Source organism: Balaenoptera physalus (genome assembly GCF_965194825.1).
Source record: "Balaenoptera physalus genome assembly, chromosome: 15".
In the NCBI taxonomy this organism is placed as follows: Eukaryota; Metazoa; Chordata; class Mammalia; order Artiodactyla; family Balaenopteridae; genus Balaenoptera; species Balaenoptera physalus.
In genome coordinates, this window is record NC_138894.1 from 68,631,138 (window position 1) to 68,649,548 (window position 18,411).

Below are 18,411 nucleotides of genomic sequence, written 5' to 3' on the forward strand. Positions count from 1 at the left end.
CATCTCAGCCTTTAACATGCTCTGTCCAATTTCTCCTCCCTACCTCTGACTGACATCTTGGTCAGGTTCTATGGCTTTTCTGTCACTTTCATAAATCAAAACGGTCTCATTTTCAGGTAGAAAAAATCTGACTCAGTGTAAATAACCACTTCCATCTTATGTTCATGTCAAAACTTCTCCCCTCCCCTGCTCAGGGTTGACCTGGGAACCAGCAGGGGAAGGGGTTTAGCTTGCCTTTTCACTCTGTCTGCATCACATCCCTTTTTGCTCTGCATCCTCCCTTCCTCCTAGGTTGAGGTCTCCTGCTGGAGTCTCCTTAACCCTGCTAATATTTTTTGGTGGGACCTTGTAAGGTGACTTGAGTCTAGCTACCTTCTGGGGTGTCCACTTGGCCCACAGGGGAAAATCATAACACTTGCCCAACAAACAGTGTATGTGTGGCTCTTTCCTCTGCTGCCTTCTCTCTTTGGACCTGTCATCACGGGCAGCTCCTCCAGCCTCCTGTCTACAGAATTCTCCAGGCAAGAGGAATCTCTAGTTTGTAAGTTCTGTTCCAAGAACTCTCGGTGTCCTACTCTGGGCCCATGGGAGCACTGGTATCTGGGCCCTGCATCTCAGTAACCATCTGGCTGGAGAGAAGGACACTGCTTACCCTTAGTGCAAGCTCTGCCCACTCTTTGGTTCTTGGGAAGCTCTCTCACTTGGCTTGAGTGGGGAGTACCCCAACCATATGGGGGGGCAGCTCTGCATCTCAATGACTCTAATCCTTTATACTTTCTAGTCTTCTCTCCTATAGATGAGTAATGGGATACAGGGAAAGGTCTGGCTCTGCTCTTTATTAGTAATTCACCCATTTAGCATTCTGTTACTGTTATTTCTAGGAGAGACCAATACTCAGAAGAAGGAACGGAATCATATCTGTCCTGAGCTCAAGAGGAGACTCCCAGAAACCACTGGTATGACTTGGGGAGGTGTATTTGTTTGCTAGGGCTGCCATAACGAAATACCAAAGATTTTGTGGCTTAAACAACAGAAATTTATTTCTTCACAGTTCTGGAGGCTAGAAGTCAAAGATCATGGTGTCACCAGGGTGGTTTCTTCTGAGGGCTCCCTCCTTGGCTTACAGATGGCCACCATCTCGCTGTGTCTTCACATAGTCTTTTCATTATGCACCCCTGGTGTCTCTTCCTCTTCTCATGAGGACACCAGTCATATTGGATTAGGACCCTACCCCAGCTACCTCATTTGAACTTAATCACCTCTTTAAAGATCTTATCCCCAAATACAGCTCTTCCTTGACTTACAATGGGGTTATATTCTGATAAGCCCATTGTAAGTCGAAAATATTAATTTGAAAATGCATTTAATTCACCTAACTCACCAAACATCATCTCTTAGCCTTAACCTTAAAGATGCTCAGAACACTTACATTAGCCAGTAGTTGGGCAAAATCATCTAACACAAAGTCTATTTTATAAGAAAGTGTTGGATATCTCATGTAATTCATTGAATACTGTACTGAAAGTGAAAAACAGAATGATTGTGTGGGTCCAGAATGGCTGTAAGTGTATCGGTTGTTCACACTTGTGATCACGTGGTTGACTGGGAGCTGCTGCTCACTGCCGCTGCCCAGCATCATGAGTGTCAGACCACGTATCACTAGCTCGGGAAAAGATCAAAATTCAACATCTGAAGTATGGTTTTGACTGAATGCGTATTGCTTGTGCACCTTTGTAAAGTCTAAAGATCCTAAGCTGAACCATGGCAAGCTGGGGACAGTCTGTGCAGTCATAGTCTGATGCACTAGGGGTTGAGACTTCAACATGAATTTGGGGGGAACACAGCTCATTCCATGACAGGAGGAGAAGGCTGAGGCTGGGGTTAGCTGGCCCCTCTGGGTAAAGCCCTGAGCATGGCTATCCTCTCAAATACCACTCATCTGCTGGGTTTAGGCAGCAGCGGTGCTTGGAGTCTTGAGTCACAGAGCGGGAATGACTGAGCTAGTTCCACTGGAACGCCCAGTCTGGTGAGACTCAGGATCATTCAGGGTGTACACGCATCCAGTTTTCCAAAGAGCGAATCAGCCCTTCACAATTACAAAGCTACTCTCTCTTCATGATGTGGAATAAAAGTAACCTTTCTTTCTTTAAAAAACAACATGGAATTCCCAAGATACCTAGTCTTAACCCTCTGATACAAGATTAGAAACAGTTAGCTCACTTCTGACTGTAGTCAAATCCAGCAGAAAATTAAGCAATTATGTGTGTGTTTGCTTAAATTATGTAAATAATTATCTTAATAGGCCACTCTGCTTTGCTTTTGCAGATCCAAGCCCTATCTGACTTAAGTGGTTTATTTATTTAGATCCATAACATTTTGATGAGCCTCTTTGGATGCAGCAATATTGGTGCAGCTCCTTAGATGTCAAGACATTTTGACTACTCTTTAAAAAAAAAAAGAAAAGAAAAACCCTGTTAAATTTACAGCTTTAAAAAATTATAATGTAACATGTAGAACAGATATCCGCCCCCCAGTCTCAGCCCATCCCAGCCCCACTCACAATGAAATTTTCCTTCTCTAAAGATAGCAAAAGAAATGTCAACATCTCGGGAAACAAAATTTCGGAGGGAAAAAGCAAGTCGAAGACAAAGACCCGAGAAAATAAAAGTCCAAAGACACTCCAATTTTAATACTTATTCTTGTAATACCCTCATCGGTCAAATTTTGGAAGACTCCTCCAGCTGATGTCATGGAGTATTGCTGGATGCTGTGGTTCCCCGTCCTAACACTCTTGAGACTGTGGAAATACCCTTATAAGAAATTTATGTTAATACATATACCAGAAAATAGAACATAATGCACATGATGAACATAAAATGTGCGACCTGGATCAGACAAAAAGTATCATCATTTACAGAATCCATTTAGCTCATCCAAATGTGATCCAAGCCTCCTGGTTTCTCTTCAGTTGCAAAGTCCTATGAACTGTCTGCATCTATGTCTTACTATATATCTGGAGGAGCCTCTATTAATGCCACCTGGTCCCCTGAATGAATGTGCTGTCAGTCTTCCCCAGTGTCACCTTCTGACAGTCTGTTGTTGTGCTCAGTAGAGCTTATTTTTATTTTTTAGTCCCCCACCCCGCCAATTCAATAGGAGGTGGACTTGGTCTGTTTTCTGGAAGGCACCTTTTCCTCTTTTCTTTATTTTTTTTTCCTGTGTTGGGCCAGAGAGATTTCCATCTCTACTGAATTTCTTCTCTTCAGAGTTAGCCCCTCAAACTCAAGTCTTCAAATGACAACAGTCGATTTTATCAATCTTGCATTACTTTCTAGTGAAGTCAGTGTATATAATTGCAGCATAAAATACAGTTTGAATCAAAAAGTAAAATAGAAGAGATAATTAACAAGTTAACAGTCCATCAACAATTACTCCATACAGTGTATGAACTAATTTTAAATGTCTGATCTGAATCCACTTTAAAGAGATCAGATGTTGAATAAGCAGGGCATATCTGTACAGGGCAATTCTAACAACTGATTGAATAAAGCCACTCTGTTTAGAAAAAATCGTGGTTAAATATACATAACATAAAAATGATCATTTTAACATTTTTAGGTGTTCTGTGAGTTAAGTTCATTCACAATATGTGCAGTCGTCACCACTATCCATCTCCAGAATTTTTTCATCATCCCAAATGGAAACTCTGTATCCATGAAACACTAACTCCCCATTTCCCCCTCCTCTCAGCCCCTAGCAACCACCATTCTACTTTCTGACTCCATGATTTTGACTACTCTAGGTACTTTGTATAAGTGCATATGGTATTTATCCTTTTGTGTCTGGCTTCACTTAGCATAATGTCTTCAAGGTTCATCCATGTTGTAGCATGTGTCAGAATTACTTACCTTTTTAAGGCTGAATAATATTCCATTGCATATATACATACATATATACACATACCCTATTTTGCTTATGCATTCATTTGTCTGTGTACATTTGGGTTGTTTCCATTTTTTTGGCTATAAAGCCACACCTTAAAAAATTTTATAGAGTTAGATGTACATGCAATAAAATGTACTTATTTTAAGCTTACTGTTTGATAAATGTATACACCTATATAGTCACCATTATCATCAAGTCATAGAGTTTTTCCATTACTCCAGAAGTTTTCCTTGTGTCCTTTTGCAGTTAATTCTCCTACCCCAAACCGTCCCATGCCCCGGGCACCAACCATCTGCTTTCTGCCACAGTGGATTAATTTGGAGAATTTTTTAGACCTGAATGATCTTGGTTGGTAATGAGACAAAGAATTCAGAATAAAGGGTTCATTAAATATGGGCTAGATAGGCTCGGGGAGACAAAGATGCTGAAATACATACAAGGACCCCAGTGACAGAGGTACTGAACTCAGGTTACCTGTGCACAAAAATGTCAGCTTGACTGATTAAGGTTAAGACCAACTTTCCTGTGGGAAAGTTAGAGATGAATGTTGATGTGGAAAAACCAAGATCACAATCTTCTGAAGAGAAGAAATAATAGAGAATATATTACATTCCCATTGTTATAGTTCTTTTGTTCATATTTTGTCTTACTCATAGTCCTAAAGGAGGCAAGAATATTCTTCTACAAATTTTAAGAGCCACGTGTAGCCTCTTGCTCTTGTTTGTGGGAGGAAGAGTTTCCACTCCTCGTTCTTTGTTCTATGATAAGATGAATAGTGAGGGCATACAGTACTGACAATCATAGAGAAGAGGGAACAGAGAGGGCTTCATCATCCCAAGATGCCTCCGTGCACAGAATACTGCAAGTCTTAAAAAAAAAAAAAAAAATTAGATAAAATTTGGCATATTCAACTCTGCATGATCTTAATTTCAGATGAGAAAATTAAGAATATTCCAAAGCAGAGAATTTAGGCAGTTTAGAGTGTGCACTGGGTGCTTTCCATAACAGGATCCTTGAAGGTTAAATTGTTAGAGCTGTCATAATGTTAGATAAATAACCGCTGCTAATAGTTGTTTCCATTAATTTTTCTGAGACCAGCATTTGACTACCCAGAACACAACCAGGTACTTGGCACTGTCTTTCCTACTCAGTTATTTTGATACCTTGTAAGGCTGTGGCCATGGCCAGTCACCTTGGTTCCTTCTCTTGGTGGTGTAGCTCTGCTTCCACAGACCCTTGATCAAGTTCTGCTTGATCAAGACTCTGATCTGATCATTAAAATGAAAGATTCATCACTAACAAACTTGGACAATTAGAATTAAATATTCTTTAATAATAAAGCCTACATTGTGATATTTTGATTACTCAAAAGTTTCTTGATTTTTTTTTTTTTTTTTTAATAGAGACAAAATGGAAAGAGCCCACCCTTTCCTTTTTTGGGAAACCAGCAACCTTTCCTTAAATTCTTGGTTCAACATATGGATTTCTCAATTCTTCTTACTTTTGTTTTGTCAGCTCTGTTTTTATTTATTTTTTACCTTGTTATTGAATAAACTTAGCCATTAGCTTAGCTTTTCTCAAGAAATTTTCATTTATATACATTCTCATTGTCTTACTCTTGCTTTATAATGCCTTTAGCATTTGCTTGTGTGATACTTTAAGAACCAGATATTTTCTGGTCCTGTGTTCAATGGTTTGTTTCTTTCTTTTGCAGTTCTTATATTTTCTGATTAATTAAATGTTTAGGTGGTCTATATGTTGAATAATCTACTTTTCTATTTTTTGTTACTTAAATTTTCACTGTGATATACTATATATGTGCAAAATTTAAATAACGTTGTCAAACAAGAGAAGTAACTTTTTCCATCTTGAATGATTAATCTGAGCATAATACCCAAGTGCCATGAAGCTCTCTTTAAAACTTACTCTATATTATCTTTCTAATTTTGAATCAAGTGCTGAAAATTCATTCTATAGGCTAACTTTTCTTAATACATGGAGTGAGCAAACATGTTTACACGTGTTCATATTTATCTGCTCTCTAGGAAATAAAAGCCTGAAATAAATAGATTTAGGTGGACAAATTAGAATTTGTCCTAAAATTTTCTACTAGAATTAGTAGAATTAGGTCATGTGAGATACAGTGAAGTCAGGGGACCTCTTCTTAATCAGAAGCCTTTGGGTGTTGATGGAGTGAACTAAACAGGTGAGACTGGCAGGAAATGTATGGTTTGGCCAGATCTGTGGCAACGTTAGGAAGCTAGAATTTAGCTGATGGGAAGAAGAGTTGCTGGAAAGTGGGCTAAGGTTGCTGTCAGGAAATTATTAAGTGAGGAGGTTTAGGGAGTAGTGAAACTGTAGGTAATCATTAGTTAAATCCATTTCACCTGTAACTTGCCTTCACTAATCAAGGTCATTTTAATTGTTGTTAAAAAGATTTGCAGGTCCTGTAAGCTGCATGTAGCCTGAACAGTAAGATCTTTGCCCAAGTCATTATCCAGGAATTGGTGTCAGGTGTGTCTAGTTCCAGATAAGGTGTTTAAGACTGGGTAGGACCACCCACCCTCCAAGTAGGCATGCCTGCTGCGTGACCTTTTGATGTTAGAGGGCTAAAAACTCCACCCTCAGATTGTGCTAAACGCCTCCACTTCTGAACCTGCAGAGGCCTGTAGCTTAGTTCCACCTGTGCGGATTAACCACACCTTTTTTCAATCAGGCTCCTCAGGCCCCCCACGCCTCAGACTGCCCTACTCCTTTAGTCTTTATCTCATAAATACCCCAAGCCCCTTGTCTTCCTGAGGCGGGTTTGAGAGTGGTTCTGTCTCTACTTTGACTACCTTGTGAGTAAACCCTCTGTTTCCTGGCATTTCAGTGCTTTTGCTTGCTGCCCGTCAGGCAAAATGAACCTGGTTCTGTAACAAATGTAACTGGGAGCTGAATTTTCTAAAAAAAAAAAAAAAAGCAGTTTGAGTGGAGGACCAAAAGGACTAAAGGAAAGAGCAGGCATAAAGAAATGAGGCCACAACCAGGTGAAATACAGACTCCTGCTGGATGTCCTTGAAGCTGTGGAGCTCTGTGCAGCCCCCAGGTAACCCCATGGGGAGAGAGGTGTGTGGAAGGCTTTGAAGTACTGCTACTTTATACTTTTACCTGGCTATGAACGTTTTACCATTTAAACTTTTCTGTTGTTACTCTTTCATGTTTACAGTCATTATTTAAAGTCTACAGGAGCACCAATCAACATTTTATTCCATACTATAGTTTCTTTCTAGTCTCATTGCTCTTTCCCCATAAAGTAGCACGGTTTTCTCCTAGGCACATTTTTGGGGAGCACTTTTATAGATTGTGTTGAGTGCCAAGATTACTATAGGTGTGCTAATATAAATTAATTAAGAAAAGTGATTCAAATCTTGTTTTTGCAATGGGGTATTCAAAGTGTCTGGGGTGATACCAGGTAATTTGCATTTAATTAAAAGTAAAAAGCCCCTTATGTGGAAAATTTGGCTAAAATAAAATTCTGAGACCACTAAAGCTAACCGAATAGCAATTTATTTGCAGGCATATGAAAAATTTGACAGTTGTTACATTTAGGTGGGAAGAGTAAGTAATTTTGATTTCCACTAACAAACATACATATGCCACACAGGTAAATGGAAATACAGGTCAGGAAAAAAAATTACTTTTTGCCTTAGCTATGTACATAATTAGAAGAGTCTGAGTCAGTTCCATAGTTTCTCATGACTCTAGCCCAATACCTAGAGAAAAATAGATCTTTGATACATTTAGAGTATCATTTTTGAGTAATATTCAAATAGGTGAATGTCAGCTGAGCTAATGTTTTCTCATCAACCCCAAAGCTATTAACCATTGAGTAATTAGTTCTAGCTCTTGGCTAGGTAGAGGTCAACATCTGCTCCCTTCATGGTTTCAAAGGAAATGGGAAGGTAATGATATTGCCTTTAAAGTAATTATCAGCAGTTCCTTAGGCTTGATTTATAGAAGTATCTTGTTAAATATGGGACAAATCATTGAAATACGAGACAAAATTCACAGAATGGTAAATAGGAAATTTTGGTATTAACATGTATTCTTTTTTTTTTTTTTAAATTAATTTATTTATTTTTGGCTGTGTTGGGTCTTCGTTTCTGTGCGAGGGCTTTCTCTAGTGGCGGCGAGTGGGGGCCACTCTTCATCGCGGTGCACGGGCCTCTGACTGTCGCGGCCTCTCTTGTTGCGGAGCACAGGCTCCAGACGCGCAGGCTCAGTAGTTGTGGCTCACGGGCTTAGTTGCTCCACAGCATGTGGGATCTTCCCAGACCAGGGCTCGAACCCGTGTCCCCTGCATTAGCAGACAGATTCTCAACCAATGCGGCACCAGGGAAGCCTCTAACATGTATGTATGTATGTATTTGTTTGTTTATTTATTTATTTATGGCTGTGTTGGGTCTTCGTTTCTGTGCGAGGGCTTTCTCTAGTTGCGAGCGGGGGCCACTCTTCATCGCGGTGCACGGGCCTCTGACTGTCGCGGCCTCTCTTGTTGCGGAGCACAAGCTCCAGACGCGCAGGCTCAGTAGTTGTGGCTCACGGGCTTAGTTGCTCCGCGGCATGTGGGATCTTCCCAGACCAGGGCCCAAACCCGTGTCCCCTGCATTGGCAGGCAGATTCTAAACGACTGCGCCACCAGGGAAGCCCCCTAACATGTATTCTTGAGGATAGGTTCCCATGTTGTCAAGACATGGACAGAGCATGTCTGGGAAAATCTTATTTTCTATTATTAACTTCGTATTTATTTTTCAGAATAGGAATTCATCTTTTATGACCCAACTATGTTCCGATTCCTAAATGAAGTATTTGATTACTGCAGTCCAAAGATACTGCTTCTATCAGCTCCTAGGTATTTGTTGCCTCTACATATTTACACTCCCTTAGAATTATATCTTTTCCCCTAATTTTTTTTTTTTGATGGTAAAATACACATAACATAAAATTACCATCTTAACCATATTCAAGTGTACAGTTTAGTGGTATTAAGTACATTTATATTCTTTTTTTTTTTTTTTTTTTTTTTTAATGTGGGATCTTGGTTCCCCGACCAGGGATGGAACCGATGCTCCCTGCAGTGGAAGCATGGAGTCCTAACCACTGGACTGCCAGGGAAGTCCCCTGTGTAGTTATTTTTTAAATTTATTTATTTTTATTTAATTTTGGCTGTGTTGGGTCTTCGTTTCTGCGCGAGGGCTTTCTGTAGATGTGGCAAGCGGGGGCCACTCTTCATCACGGTGCGCGGGCCTCTCACTATCGTGGCCTCTCTTGTTGCGGAGCACAGGCTCCAGACGTGCAGGCTCAGTAGTTGTGGCTCACGGGCTCGGTTGCTCCGCGGCATGTGGGATCTTCCCAGACCAGGGCTCGAACCCGTGTCCCCTGCATTAGCAGGCAGATTCTCAACCACTGCGCCACCAGGGAAACCCATTTATATTCTTGAGTAACCATCTCCAATGCTCTTCATCTTGCAAAACAAATTCAATACACATTAAACAGTAACTCTCTACTCCCAATTATACGTTTTGGTATAAACGCTTTCCAGTTTTATCACTCTAACTGCATTGTAAGCCCGTTGTAGGGAGCAGTCATGTATTAGTTATAAAACATACACATTTGGTACTTACTGTCAGGCACTGTTCCAAGTGCTTTGCAAATATTAACTCGCATAATTGTTCATCTTTGTATGTTGCAGAGGGTCTAGCACGTGCTTTACACGTGGGAGACATAAAATATTTGTGGAATGAATTTTGGTACCATTTAAGCATTTCCAAGTGACTATTGCTGTTCTTCTGTTTGAAAAGTTACCAAAGGAGCCAGATTACTTTGGGGAAATGATTTGGGGAGAAATCTGACACTGGGTGCAAGTTTAAAAAAGTCCTTTATTTTAGCCACATTTAGGCCAGGTTCCCACTAAGGAAATCTTAGAGTAAAGCTATTCCTGAATGATAGACTATAGGAAGTGACTCAACGCAGTTAAAGTTTTCCTTTCTACCGGGACCAGCGCTCAACTCAAAGAAGACTCAGGAGAAGGGAAGACCCCGGGGCTGCAAGGCCCGGGAGAGGTCCAAGCCTCCGCGGGAGGTAGGGGGTGGGGCCTCGGGCGGGGCGGTACTTCGGGGGCGGGGCCAGACGGCGGGGCCGGCGCCGGGGCCGGCGCCGGGGCCGGCGCCGGGGCCGGCGCCGGGGCGTGGTGGGGCGTGGCGCGGCGGGGCGCGCGACTGCACCAGGCGGCGATGGCGGCGGACGGGGACTGGCAGGATTTCTATGAGTTCCAGGAGCCGGCCCTGAGCCTCCAGGACCAGGAGAACTGTAACGCGAGCCCCGAGGCCGAAGCAGGTCCGGGCGGGGGAGGCGACGGCTTCCCAGCGCTGGCCTGCAGCTTGGAGGAAAAGCTGAGCCTGTGTTTCCGTCCCTTGGGTCCGGGTGCCGAGCCCCCCAGGGCGGCCGTGCGGCCCATCACCGAGTGCAGCCTCCTGCAGGGGGACGAGTGAGTGCGGGTCCCGGCCGGGAGCGGGCGGGAGCCTCCTCTGCCCCTCGTCCAGCCCCTCGCCCTGCCCGCAGGCCCTCAGTCAACAGCCTCGGCGGGACTCTGGCCGCAGGCTCCTCCCCGCACCCTCCTTCCGCCTCCATCAACTCCGGGGTCCCGCCCCTCCGTGTTCTCCCACCTCCTTCCTTGGGGCTTTCGGCCTCTGCGCCCCTGGCTATTTAAATCCCCCTGCTCCCCTGGCCCCCAACGAACCCTTAAACGTCCTCCTCCTTCCTAGAAACCAACTCCTGTTTGGTTTAGATGGGAGTCTTGTACAGAGCCCCGTAGTTTAGAGATAGTATCTCCTCGGGCACATGTGTAGACATTCATTCATTCAACTAGCATTTTTTAAGCGCCGGCTACGTTCCAGAGGCTGCTTCGCACTGGGAATACCACGATGACTGGACATTACCCCTCTCAAGCAGAGGGCAACCTAGGGTGGGAGCTAGATTTGTAAACAAACATTTGTATGGGTATGACAAACGCTCTAATGGATATATGTACAAAATATAGGAGATTTAGTGTGTGTGTGTGTGTGTGAGAGAGAGAGAGTCAGGAAGGACTTCATAGGGAAAGAAGTGTGAGAACTGGACCCTGATGGGTGAGTGGGAGTTTGCCTGGCAGGTGAAAAAAGGTCTAGCATTCTAGCTCAGGGATACAGCACATGCAAAGGTACTGACGTTGAAGCAGCGTTTTTGCCACAGGAATTTATTGGCTCCATCTGAGAGCCCAGGTTGAGTGTGAGTTCCCACAGAGGCATAAAGGAAAAGCTCTGGTTATTAATAGCAAGGATCTCCTAGTCTGGTAGGGAGACCAATGCATAAACAGGTAATTATTACAGAATCATCTAAGTGCAATGATAGCAAATTCGCAGGGCTTTATGAGAGCTAGGGGAATGGAGGGACAGAGGTTATTTAACTGCCCAGAAACCCAGTTATAATTTGGTTAGATAAGGGTTGTAATTATGTACCATAGTTTTACTCCAGAAGATACAGAAAGGAATGATGAAAGTGAGGGAATTTGACAATATTGTAATGTAGGGGGAGAGGAGCCCTGGAGAGGCTGAGGATGAAATTATGGAGTAAACACTGAGGTTGTGTGTAGGGGTGGGTTTTCAGAGCATTGAAGGGATGGAGAGGTTAGGGAAGAATTCTTGAGAGAAGGATTCATGGGCATAGAAAGGGGCTTGTCAGTTTCCTCTGTGAATCAGAAGATTTATCAGGAAGAGGGGGTTGGGAATGGGGGCCTGTAAACATAGCTTAGCAGTGGTTCAGGCCCAGCTATGCTTGGAGACTATATCTTTTCATTGCTACCTCTGTACACTGTTCTGCCCGGGCATAGAAGGAAAAGTTTTTGATTGGATATTACACACACAGATATGCATGCAATCAGTGGCAAAAGATGACATTTTAAACAGTCTATTCCCAAAGAGAAGGTAGTGTTATACATAGATCTGTATACTCGGAATCACTAGACTCAGGACATTCTCTGGATTTTAAAATTATATTTATTATACATTTGGGTTTATCAAGAATAACTTCTCAAAACAGATTAGTGGTTTGTACACAGATAAGATTCCCTATTTTTGCATCACCTGTACTGTCTGAGAAGTAGTGTATTTTAGCCTTTGCTTAAATCTTTGGTTGATATAAAACTTAAAAAGTTTTGTTACTCTTGATAATGGTTTAGTAGATAGTAGATGTTATGTTGGTGGTACAGCATGTCGCTTGATTTGGGAATGCATAAAAAATCTGTCTCTCTTTTCTGAGCTGGGGTTGCTCACCACTCGCATTGTCCCTGTTCTATTGCATAAATCTGCTCTCCATTGCTTGATAGAGTCAATTCCTGTTTCTTTCACTAGAGAGGGCTGAGAATTCTTTCACCCAGATAGTGCCTTGCCTTAGGGCACTTTATTTCACTTCTGAGTCCTGGTTTTAGTTTTGGTTAAATACAGATTGTGCTTATCTGCTAAAGTTTTACTTTAGTAGGGTCTGGTGTGGGATTCAATGTCAGCAGGACTTTGACCTTTGGAAAAGAGCTGCCCTGCTAGTTGTTTACGACTGGCTGTAATACTTTATGATAAGGACGAAGGCAGTTCATGTCTTGACTGGAGAATTCTGCAAATCTTTCAGTTAACTCGGCCCTATGTCTTTCCAACCACAAACGTTCTGGCCCTGGTGAAGATAGAGGACTGTGAATTGTGCTTCATTTTCTTGGTAGATCAAATTCACCCACAGTCAGTTCTACATGAAATCTTACACTCCACTTGTCCTTTTATTATAGCCTCATTTAAGAAGGAGCAAACAAGCAGACAAAACAAACCTCAAAAACTCTGGACTGTCTTCACCTACTAGAATATGCTAGTAGTTCCTACCCAGGGTTAGATACATGGTCAGTTATTCAGTATTTGCAAATCTTTTACCCAGGAAGATGTGGGCCAGAGAAACCCAGCAAGTTTAGCATCCAGAAGTGTTGTTTCCAATTTGAGCACATTGGCATTAGAGGAGATGATTCCTGCTGAGAGGAGGATAGGAATGAACCATGCATATGGGAGATTTTCTGGGTAAATGAGCCAGTTTTCTAGAGCTTTTTGGGTTCACATTTTCATTGAGGCTAATGTGCATTCCAAAGCCAGACATCATTTTGGAATTTTTGGCAGTTGTGGTCACATTGCTTCTTCTCTTCAGCACCAAATCCCAATTCATTAAATCAGTATGTTGTTTCTCTATTTTAAAGCTTGCATTCTTATTTTTATGTCCCCGGTGGTCTTGTTTTTGTATCCTAGTATCTTACATGCTTGGAAATAAAACCCACCCAATTTTTTAGTGGCTTATTCACAATTGGATACCTGTTATAAATGTTAGGGTGTTTTTGGTTTTTTTGGTTTTTTCTTTATGACTTGTATGTGTGTATCTCTGGCCATTAAGTAGCTTATATGTGTAGTGTTTAACTTTACTTACCCTAATTAAATTTCATCTCATTTATATTTCTGAACTTATGTTTTTCATATAATGTCATTTAAAAGAAGAATGCTGGTTAATACTTTGGGACTGAAATGAATTTTGGTCATGAAATTGGAGTTTGCAGTCCTTATTCCGGTGTGGTTTGGGACTTTTCTCAATACAACTCATTTGAATTAATGCTTAGAGTAATAGAGCTGGAAGGAATGTCTGCTATTCTTGTCCAAGCTTCTCGTTTGAAAAAGTCCAGCTAACACCTACAGAGGTTAAGGGACATGGTCAAAGACTCATTGAGGATGAATGTAGACAAGTCTGTTTTCTGAATTTAGTCAAGTGCCCTTTTCATTTTACCCTGTTGCCTCCCCAAAATGCTGTTTGATAATAAGGAAGGGTAACTGCACTGGGTATAATCTGCATTTTATTGTGAACTCCCTTTCTTTCCCTTTTCATCTTATCTTAGTCTTAGTCTATTATAAATTAGATATTAAACCCTAGTCTCACATTGAGACTGAATTCTTTCTCCAGAAAATTCTTTCTCTTTGGTTAGAGATTATTCATTCTATGAAATAGTCTATATGTTTGGAAGTTACAGAAGAAAAATAAGTATAAAGCACAGTGTATTTACTACATGTTTTGGCTTGAGAAACATTGTTTAACCTTCCTGTGCTTTAGTTTCTATCTGTCAAATGGGGATAATAACAGTTCTTCAGAATACTGTTTTTGAGGATTAAATGAGTTAATGTATGTAAATTGCTTAGAATATATGTAAATTGCTTACTTAGAGCCTGGCACACGATACAGTGGAAATGTCAGCTCTCGACTTTGTGAGAGTTTTCTATGTCCTGTCACCTTCCCTCAGGACTTCTTGTCAGGCCCAGTGATAGGATTTTCCTTTTGTCTTTTTCTGGAGCCTCTACTTTGTTGATGCTTTTCTGAGAAACAATAGCCTCCTGTTTTTCTGCTTTGATACTTTTTGGTCTCTCACTGTAGTACTAGGTATCTGTTTAATAATGACATACAGAATGTTAACTTTCATTGATTGTAGTTTTCTTCTTTTTAAGGATTTGGAATGCCCTGACAGATAATTACGGAAATGTAATGCCTGTAGACTGGAAGTCATCCCATACTAGGACCTTACATTTGCTTACTCTGAACCTCTCAGAAAAAAGGGTAAGTTAGGAATTGCACCAGTAGTTTCTGAATAACTGATTCTGATAATGGAACTAAAAAGTAGCATTTCTGTTTAACCACAGTTGGTTGAGTTGCTTCTTATTTCCAAGCTTATCGCAATTGGAGTGGCCCTCTTTTGCCATCTCGGTTCTGCTACTGTCAGCTTGCTAGCACTTCCCTCCAATTCTTCCCCAGCACACACTCAACTGTTTTATGTTTAGGTAAATTTTCATCACCTGTGTATGAACAGCAATGATCAGCATTTTTTTCCAGCTTAAATAACATAATTTTGATGTGCTGAGAACACTCAGTAAGAACCCTAGCCTTTGATTTAATATATAGAGGGTACTGGAATATCTACAGAGAGTTAACTTCCTGATGAATTTAATGACTTGCTAGATGTGACATATCGTCTGAAGATTGTGTTTTTCTGTGAATATTGGGGAACCTTTAAAAGATTTCGGTTCTTGGCTTTTTAATGTGTTCTTGGCTACCTGTTGGAGGCTGCTATATATGTCTTGGAACTGTAAAGTGAAGACACCTTGAGTAAGAAGTGTGAGCACAGGTGATAGGACAACAAGGCAGACAGAAAAACGAAGAGAATTGCTTTAAGTGGAAAATCACAGTGTGGTTTAAAGCTGATGAGAAACGAGGCCAAAGGGAAGTTTCAGGGCCTGACTCTTTAAATTCTTCATCAAATAGCAATGTCAGCTCATGCCAGGTCTTTTGGCATGCTCTGTGTTTCATTAAGTATATTTGTGTAATTACTGGGAGTATAATGCAGTAGGGATGTGAGTATTTTAAATCATTTTCTGAAATGATTTTCTTAAAAATGTGATTCAGAAAAGCTTGCTCCCTACTATTTTCTTGTAAAATATATAATTCTGACTATATTTCTTTGTATTCTAGTAGATATAGGATTTATTATTTGTACCAATTATTAATCCCCTTAAGCTGTTTTGCAGGCTGACCTGACATACATTTAGGGAAAGGAATAAAACAAAATATCTTATGATCTGTCTTCTGTTTATTTGCATCTTAGCTATCATTCTGGGCTTAGTTCAAGTTTCCCTTCCTCTCTGAAGCTTCCTATTACTGTTTTAGCCTTTGCTGATCTCATGGAATTATATAATTTTAGAGTTGGAAGGGACTTTAAAGGACACTTAATCCAGTCTCTCATTTGGGGGGAATCCCCATCTACAGCATCTCTGACAGACGGTCATTTTGCCATGGCCTCAATCCTGGCACGGAAGGAAAATGCACTCCTCTCTGTGGGAACCGGTTACGCTTGTTGGGGTGTGAAAATCGTAAAGGACTTATCTGTCCCACAGAATTTAGCCCCCTAGTCTCCTGCGTGCTGGTCCTCACAGTACTTTGTCCGTGTCTCAAATCATTATTGTGTTCTCTTATTATGTATCTGGGTCTGTCATTAGGTTGTAACCTCCTGGTAGGTATCTTTGTATTTGTCTTCCAGTAACCACCACTGTGCCTGGCACATACTGATTACTAAGACAAGTGTTTGTTGAGTGAACAAATGAATAATCTCATCAGTTGAGGCTATATAAGGTCAGAGACCATGGTGGAAAGTTTTTTTTGAATGTTTTCTATATTATTTAACATAGTGTTGAATCCACAATAGCCGGTCAATGAGTACTTTTTTGTTTGACATATTAAAAAATAGTAGAGAAGAGATCTTTTCATAGTTTCAAAGGGAAGTACATTAGTAGCATGAATGGAACACTCTAATCCAGTTTCATTGAATATTGTTATTTGGTTACCTCTGGGGGCGTCACTCCCTTTATCTGCCTTTTGACTGTTTTCAGTGCTAGAGCAACGGCATAGCCAAGGGTAGTGATTAGTAATGATGTGCAGTTTAGTACTAGTACTGGTTGTGAAAGCCTTACCTGGAAAACTCAGCAAGTTAAAATGGACAAGTGATCATCTAACATCTGTCTGTCTTGACATGACCACCCAGGTGTTGAATACAACTGAGATGAGAAGTCTAGTCCTCAGGAATGAGTAGCACACATTAAGTTCCTGAAGAACAAATGCACAACAAGGTACGATATAAGAAGCAACCATGTTATTAGGTAGCATATAATTAATTTTTTTTTTTTTTTAAATATTTATTTATTTATTTATTATTTTTGGTTGTGTTGGGTCTTCGTTTCTGTGCGAGGGCTTTCTCTAGTTGCGGCGAGCGGGGGCCACTCTTCATCGCGGTGCGCGGGCCTCTCATTGTCGCGGCCTCTCTTGTTGCGGAGCACAGGCTCCAGACGCGCAGGCTCAGTAGTTGTGGCTCACGGGCCTAGTTGCTCCGCGGCATGTGGGATCTTCCCAAACCAGGGCTCGAACCCGTGTCCCCTGCCTTGGCAGGCAGATTCTCAACCACTGCGCCACCAGGGAAGCCCTATAATTAATTTTTTTAACCTGGGAAGTTGCCAACTGTGTGCTCTATTCTCTTCATAACTAACTATGCACAATTTACCTTTCAGAAGCATTCTTTAGATTATTCCAGTTGTATAACAGTATCTATATGAAATTTTTATTTTTTTAATTTATTTTATTATTTATTTTGGGCAGTGTTGGGTTTTCATTGCTTGCGCAGGCTTTCTCTAGTTGCGGCGAGTGGGGGCTACTCCTCGTTGTGATGCGCAGGCTTCTCATTGCGGTGGCTTCTCTCATTGCGGAGCACGGGCTCTAGGTGCACGGGCTTCAGTAGTTGTAGCGCATGGGCTCAGTAGTTGTGGCTCGTGGGCTCTAGAGCACAGGCTCAGTAGTTGTGGCTCACGGGTTTAGTTGCTCCACGGCATGTGGGATCTTCCCGGACCAGGGCTCGAACCCCTGTCCCCTGTGTTGGCAGGTGGGTTCTTAACCACTGCGCCACCAGGGAAGTCCCCTATATGAAATTTTTGACAAAAGGGGAAGAGGTTTCTTTTTGGTTAGGATGAGAAAAACAGGAAACCATAGTTCCCTAGATTTGTTTTTATTTTTTTATTTTTTTATTTTTTTATTATTTTAGTTTTTAGATTTGTTTTTAATTTTTTTTTCATTGATGTTTGAGATGGCACACTTTTAAATTTGATGGGTCTTTTCTGGAGTAAGGCAACTGGTACATTCCAAGTTCTTACATGGGCACATTTTTTCCATTTGAGGCAGCTTCAGTTTTATAGAGGGAAACAGAACCATGGCTCTGCATCTAAACCTGGCATAGGAAGGAGTGATGGGAATGTTTGGCAAAGAGGCACATTGATGCCGAGTGGGAGCATGAATGATGATACCCATGACAGTCAAGGTTAATTTTCAAAGCCCGAAAGGGATTCCAGCCCTTAGCATATGCCATCTCTGTGGGGAATGGGCTTGGCTCCCTCTCTGGAAAGATGGTCTGGGATAATTATTTCTGTTGTCATGGAAATTTATTCTAATGGCTTATTGGTATCACTCATGTGTTTTGGCAATAGCTGTAAACCTGTTCTAAATCCAGTGCCATTCTTGATCATGCGTATGTGATAGAATGCTTCTAAATCATTTTGCCTTAGGAACAATTCCTGTGCCGTGTTTTTCCTTCTATCATGAGGATTTCTTCAGGGACAGGGACTTTGTTTAATGCACCTTTTTATCTTCAAGAGTAGAAACAGAAGATAATAATGGCTTCCTTAGGAGTAATTTTAAAATTAAAACTTTCATTTGTCTATAAGGGGAAAAATAAGACAAAACTATGGTCCTCAAGTCACAACATAGAGTTGTGATTTTGGGGGAGGGTGTTGA

At 41.3% G+C, this 18,411-nt stretch overlaps 1 protein-coding gene and 2 long non-coding RNA genes across 12 annotated transcripts in view; 2 read left to right on the forward strand and 1 right to left on the reverse strand.

The window, feature by feature from the left end:
* Positions 1–8,283, forward strand: part of LOC309644254 — a 30,406-nt gene extending 22,123 nt beyond the window's left edge. Inside the window, exon 5 of the long non-coding RNA XR_014254310.1 lies at positions 882–8,283. This is a non-coding gene — a long non-coding RNA (uncharacterized lncRNA). The remainder of the gene's footprint in view (positions 1–881) is intronic.
* Positions 8,284–8,357: 74 nt separating this feature from the next.
* LOC309644301 lies at positions 8,358–10,055 on the reverse strand. Its single transcript, XR_014254364.1, has 2 exons — positions 9,612–10,055; positions 8,358–9,451 (listed from the first exon to the last, which is right to left on the reverse strand). It is a non-coding gene; the product is annotated as an uncharacterized lncRNA (long non-coding RNA).
* Positions 10,056–10,175: 120 nt separating this feature from the next.
* The window catches only part of FEZ2 (fasciculation and elongation protein zeta 2), a 62,112-nt gene continuing 53,876 nt past the window's right edge, over positions 10,176–18,411 (forward strand). For all 10 annotated transcript variants that reach the window (XR_014254284.1, XR_014254285.1, XR_014254286.1 and 7 more), the window contains exons 1-2: positions 10,176–10,474; positions 14,535–14,643. Coding sequence is in view for 2 of the 10 variants with exons in the window: in XM_082427832.1 (XP_082283958.1) it covers positions 10,221–10,474; positions 14,535–14,643 (363 nt within the window). In the remaining 8 variants the exon portion in view is untranslated. The remainder of the gene's footprint in view (positions 10,475–14,534; positions 14,644–18,411) is intronic.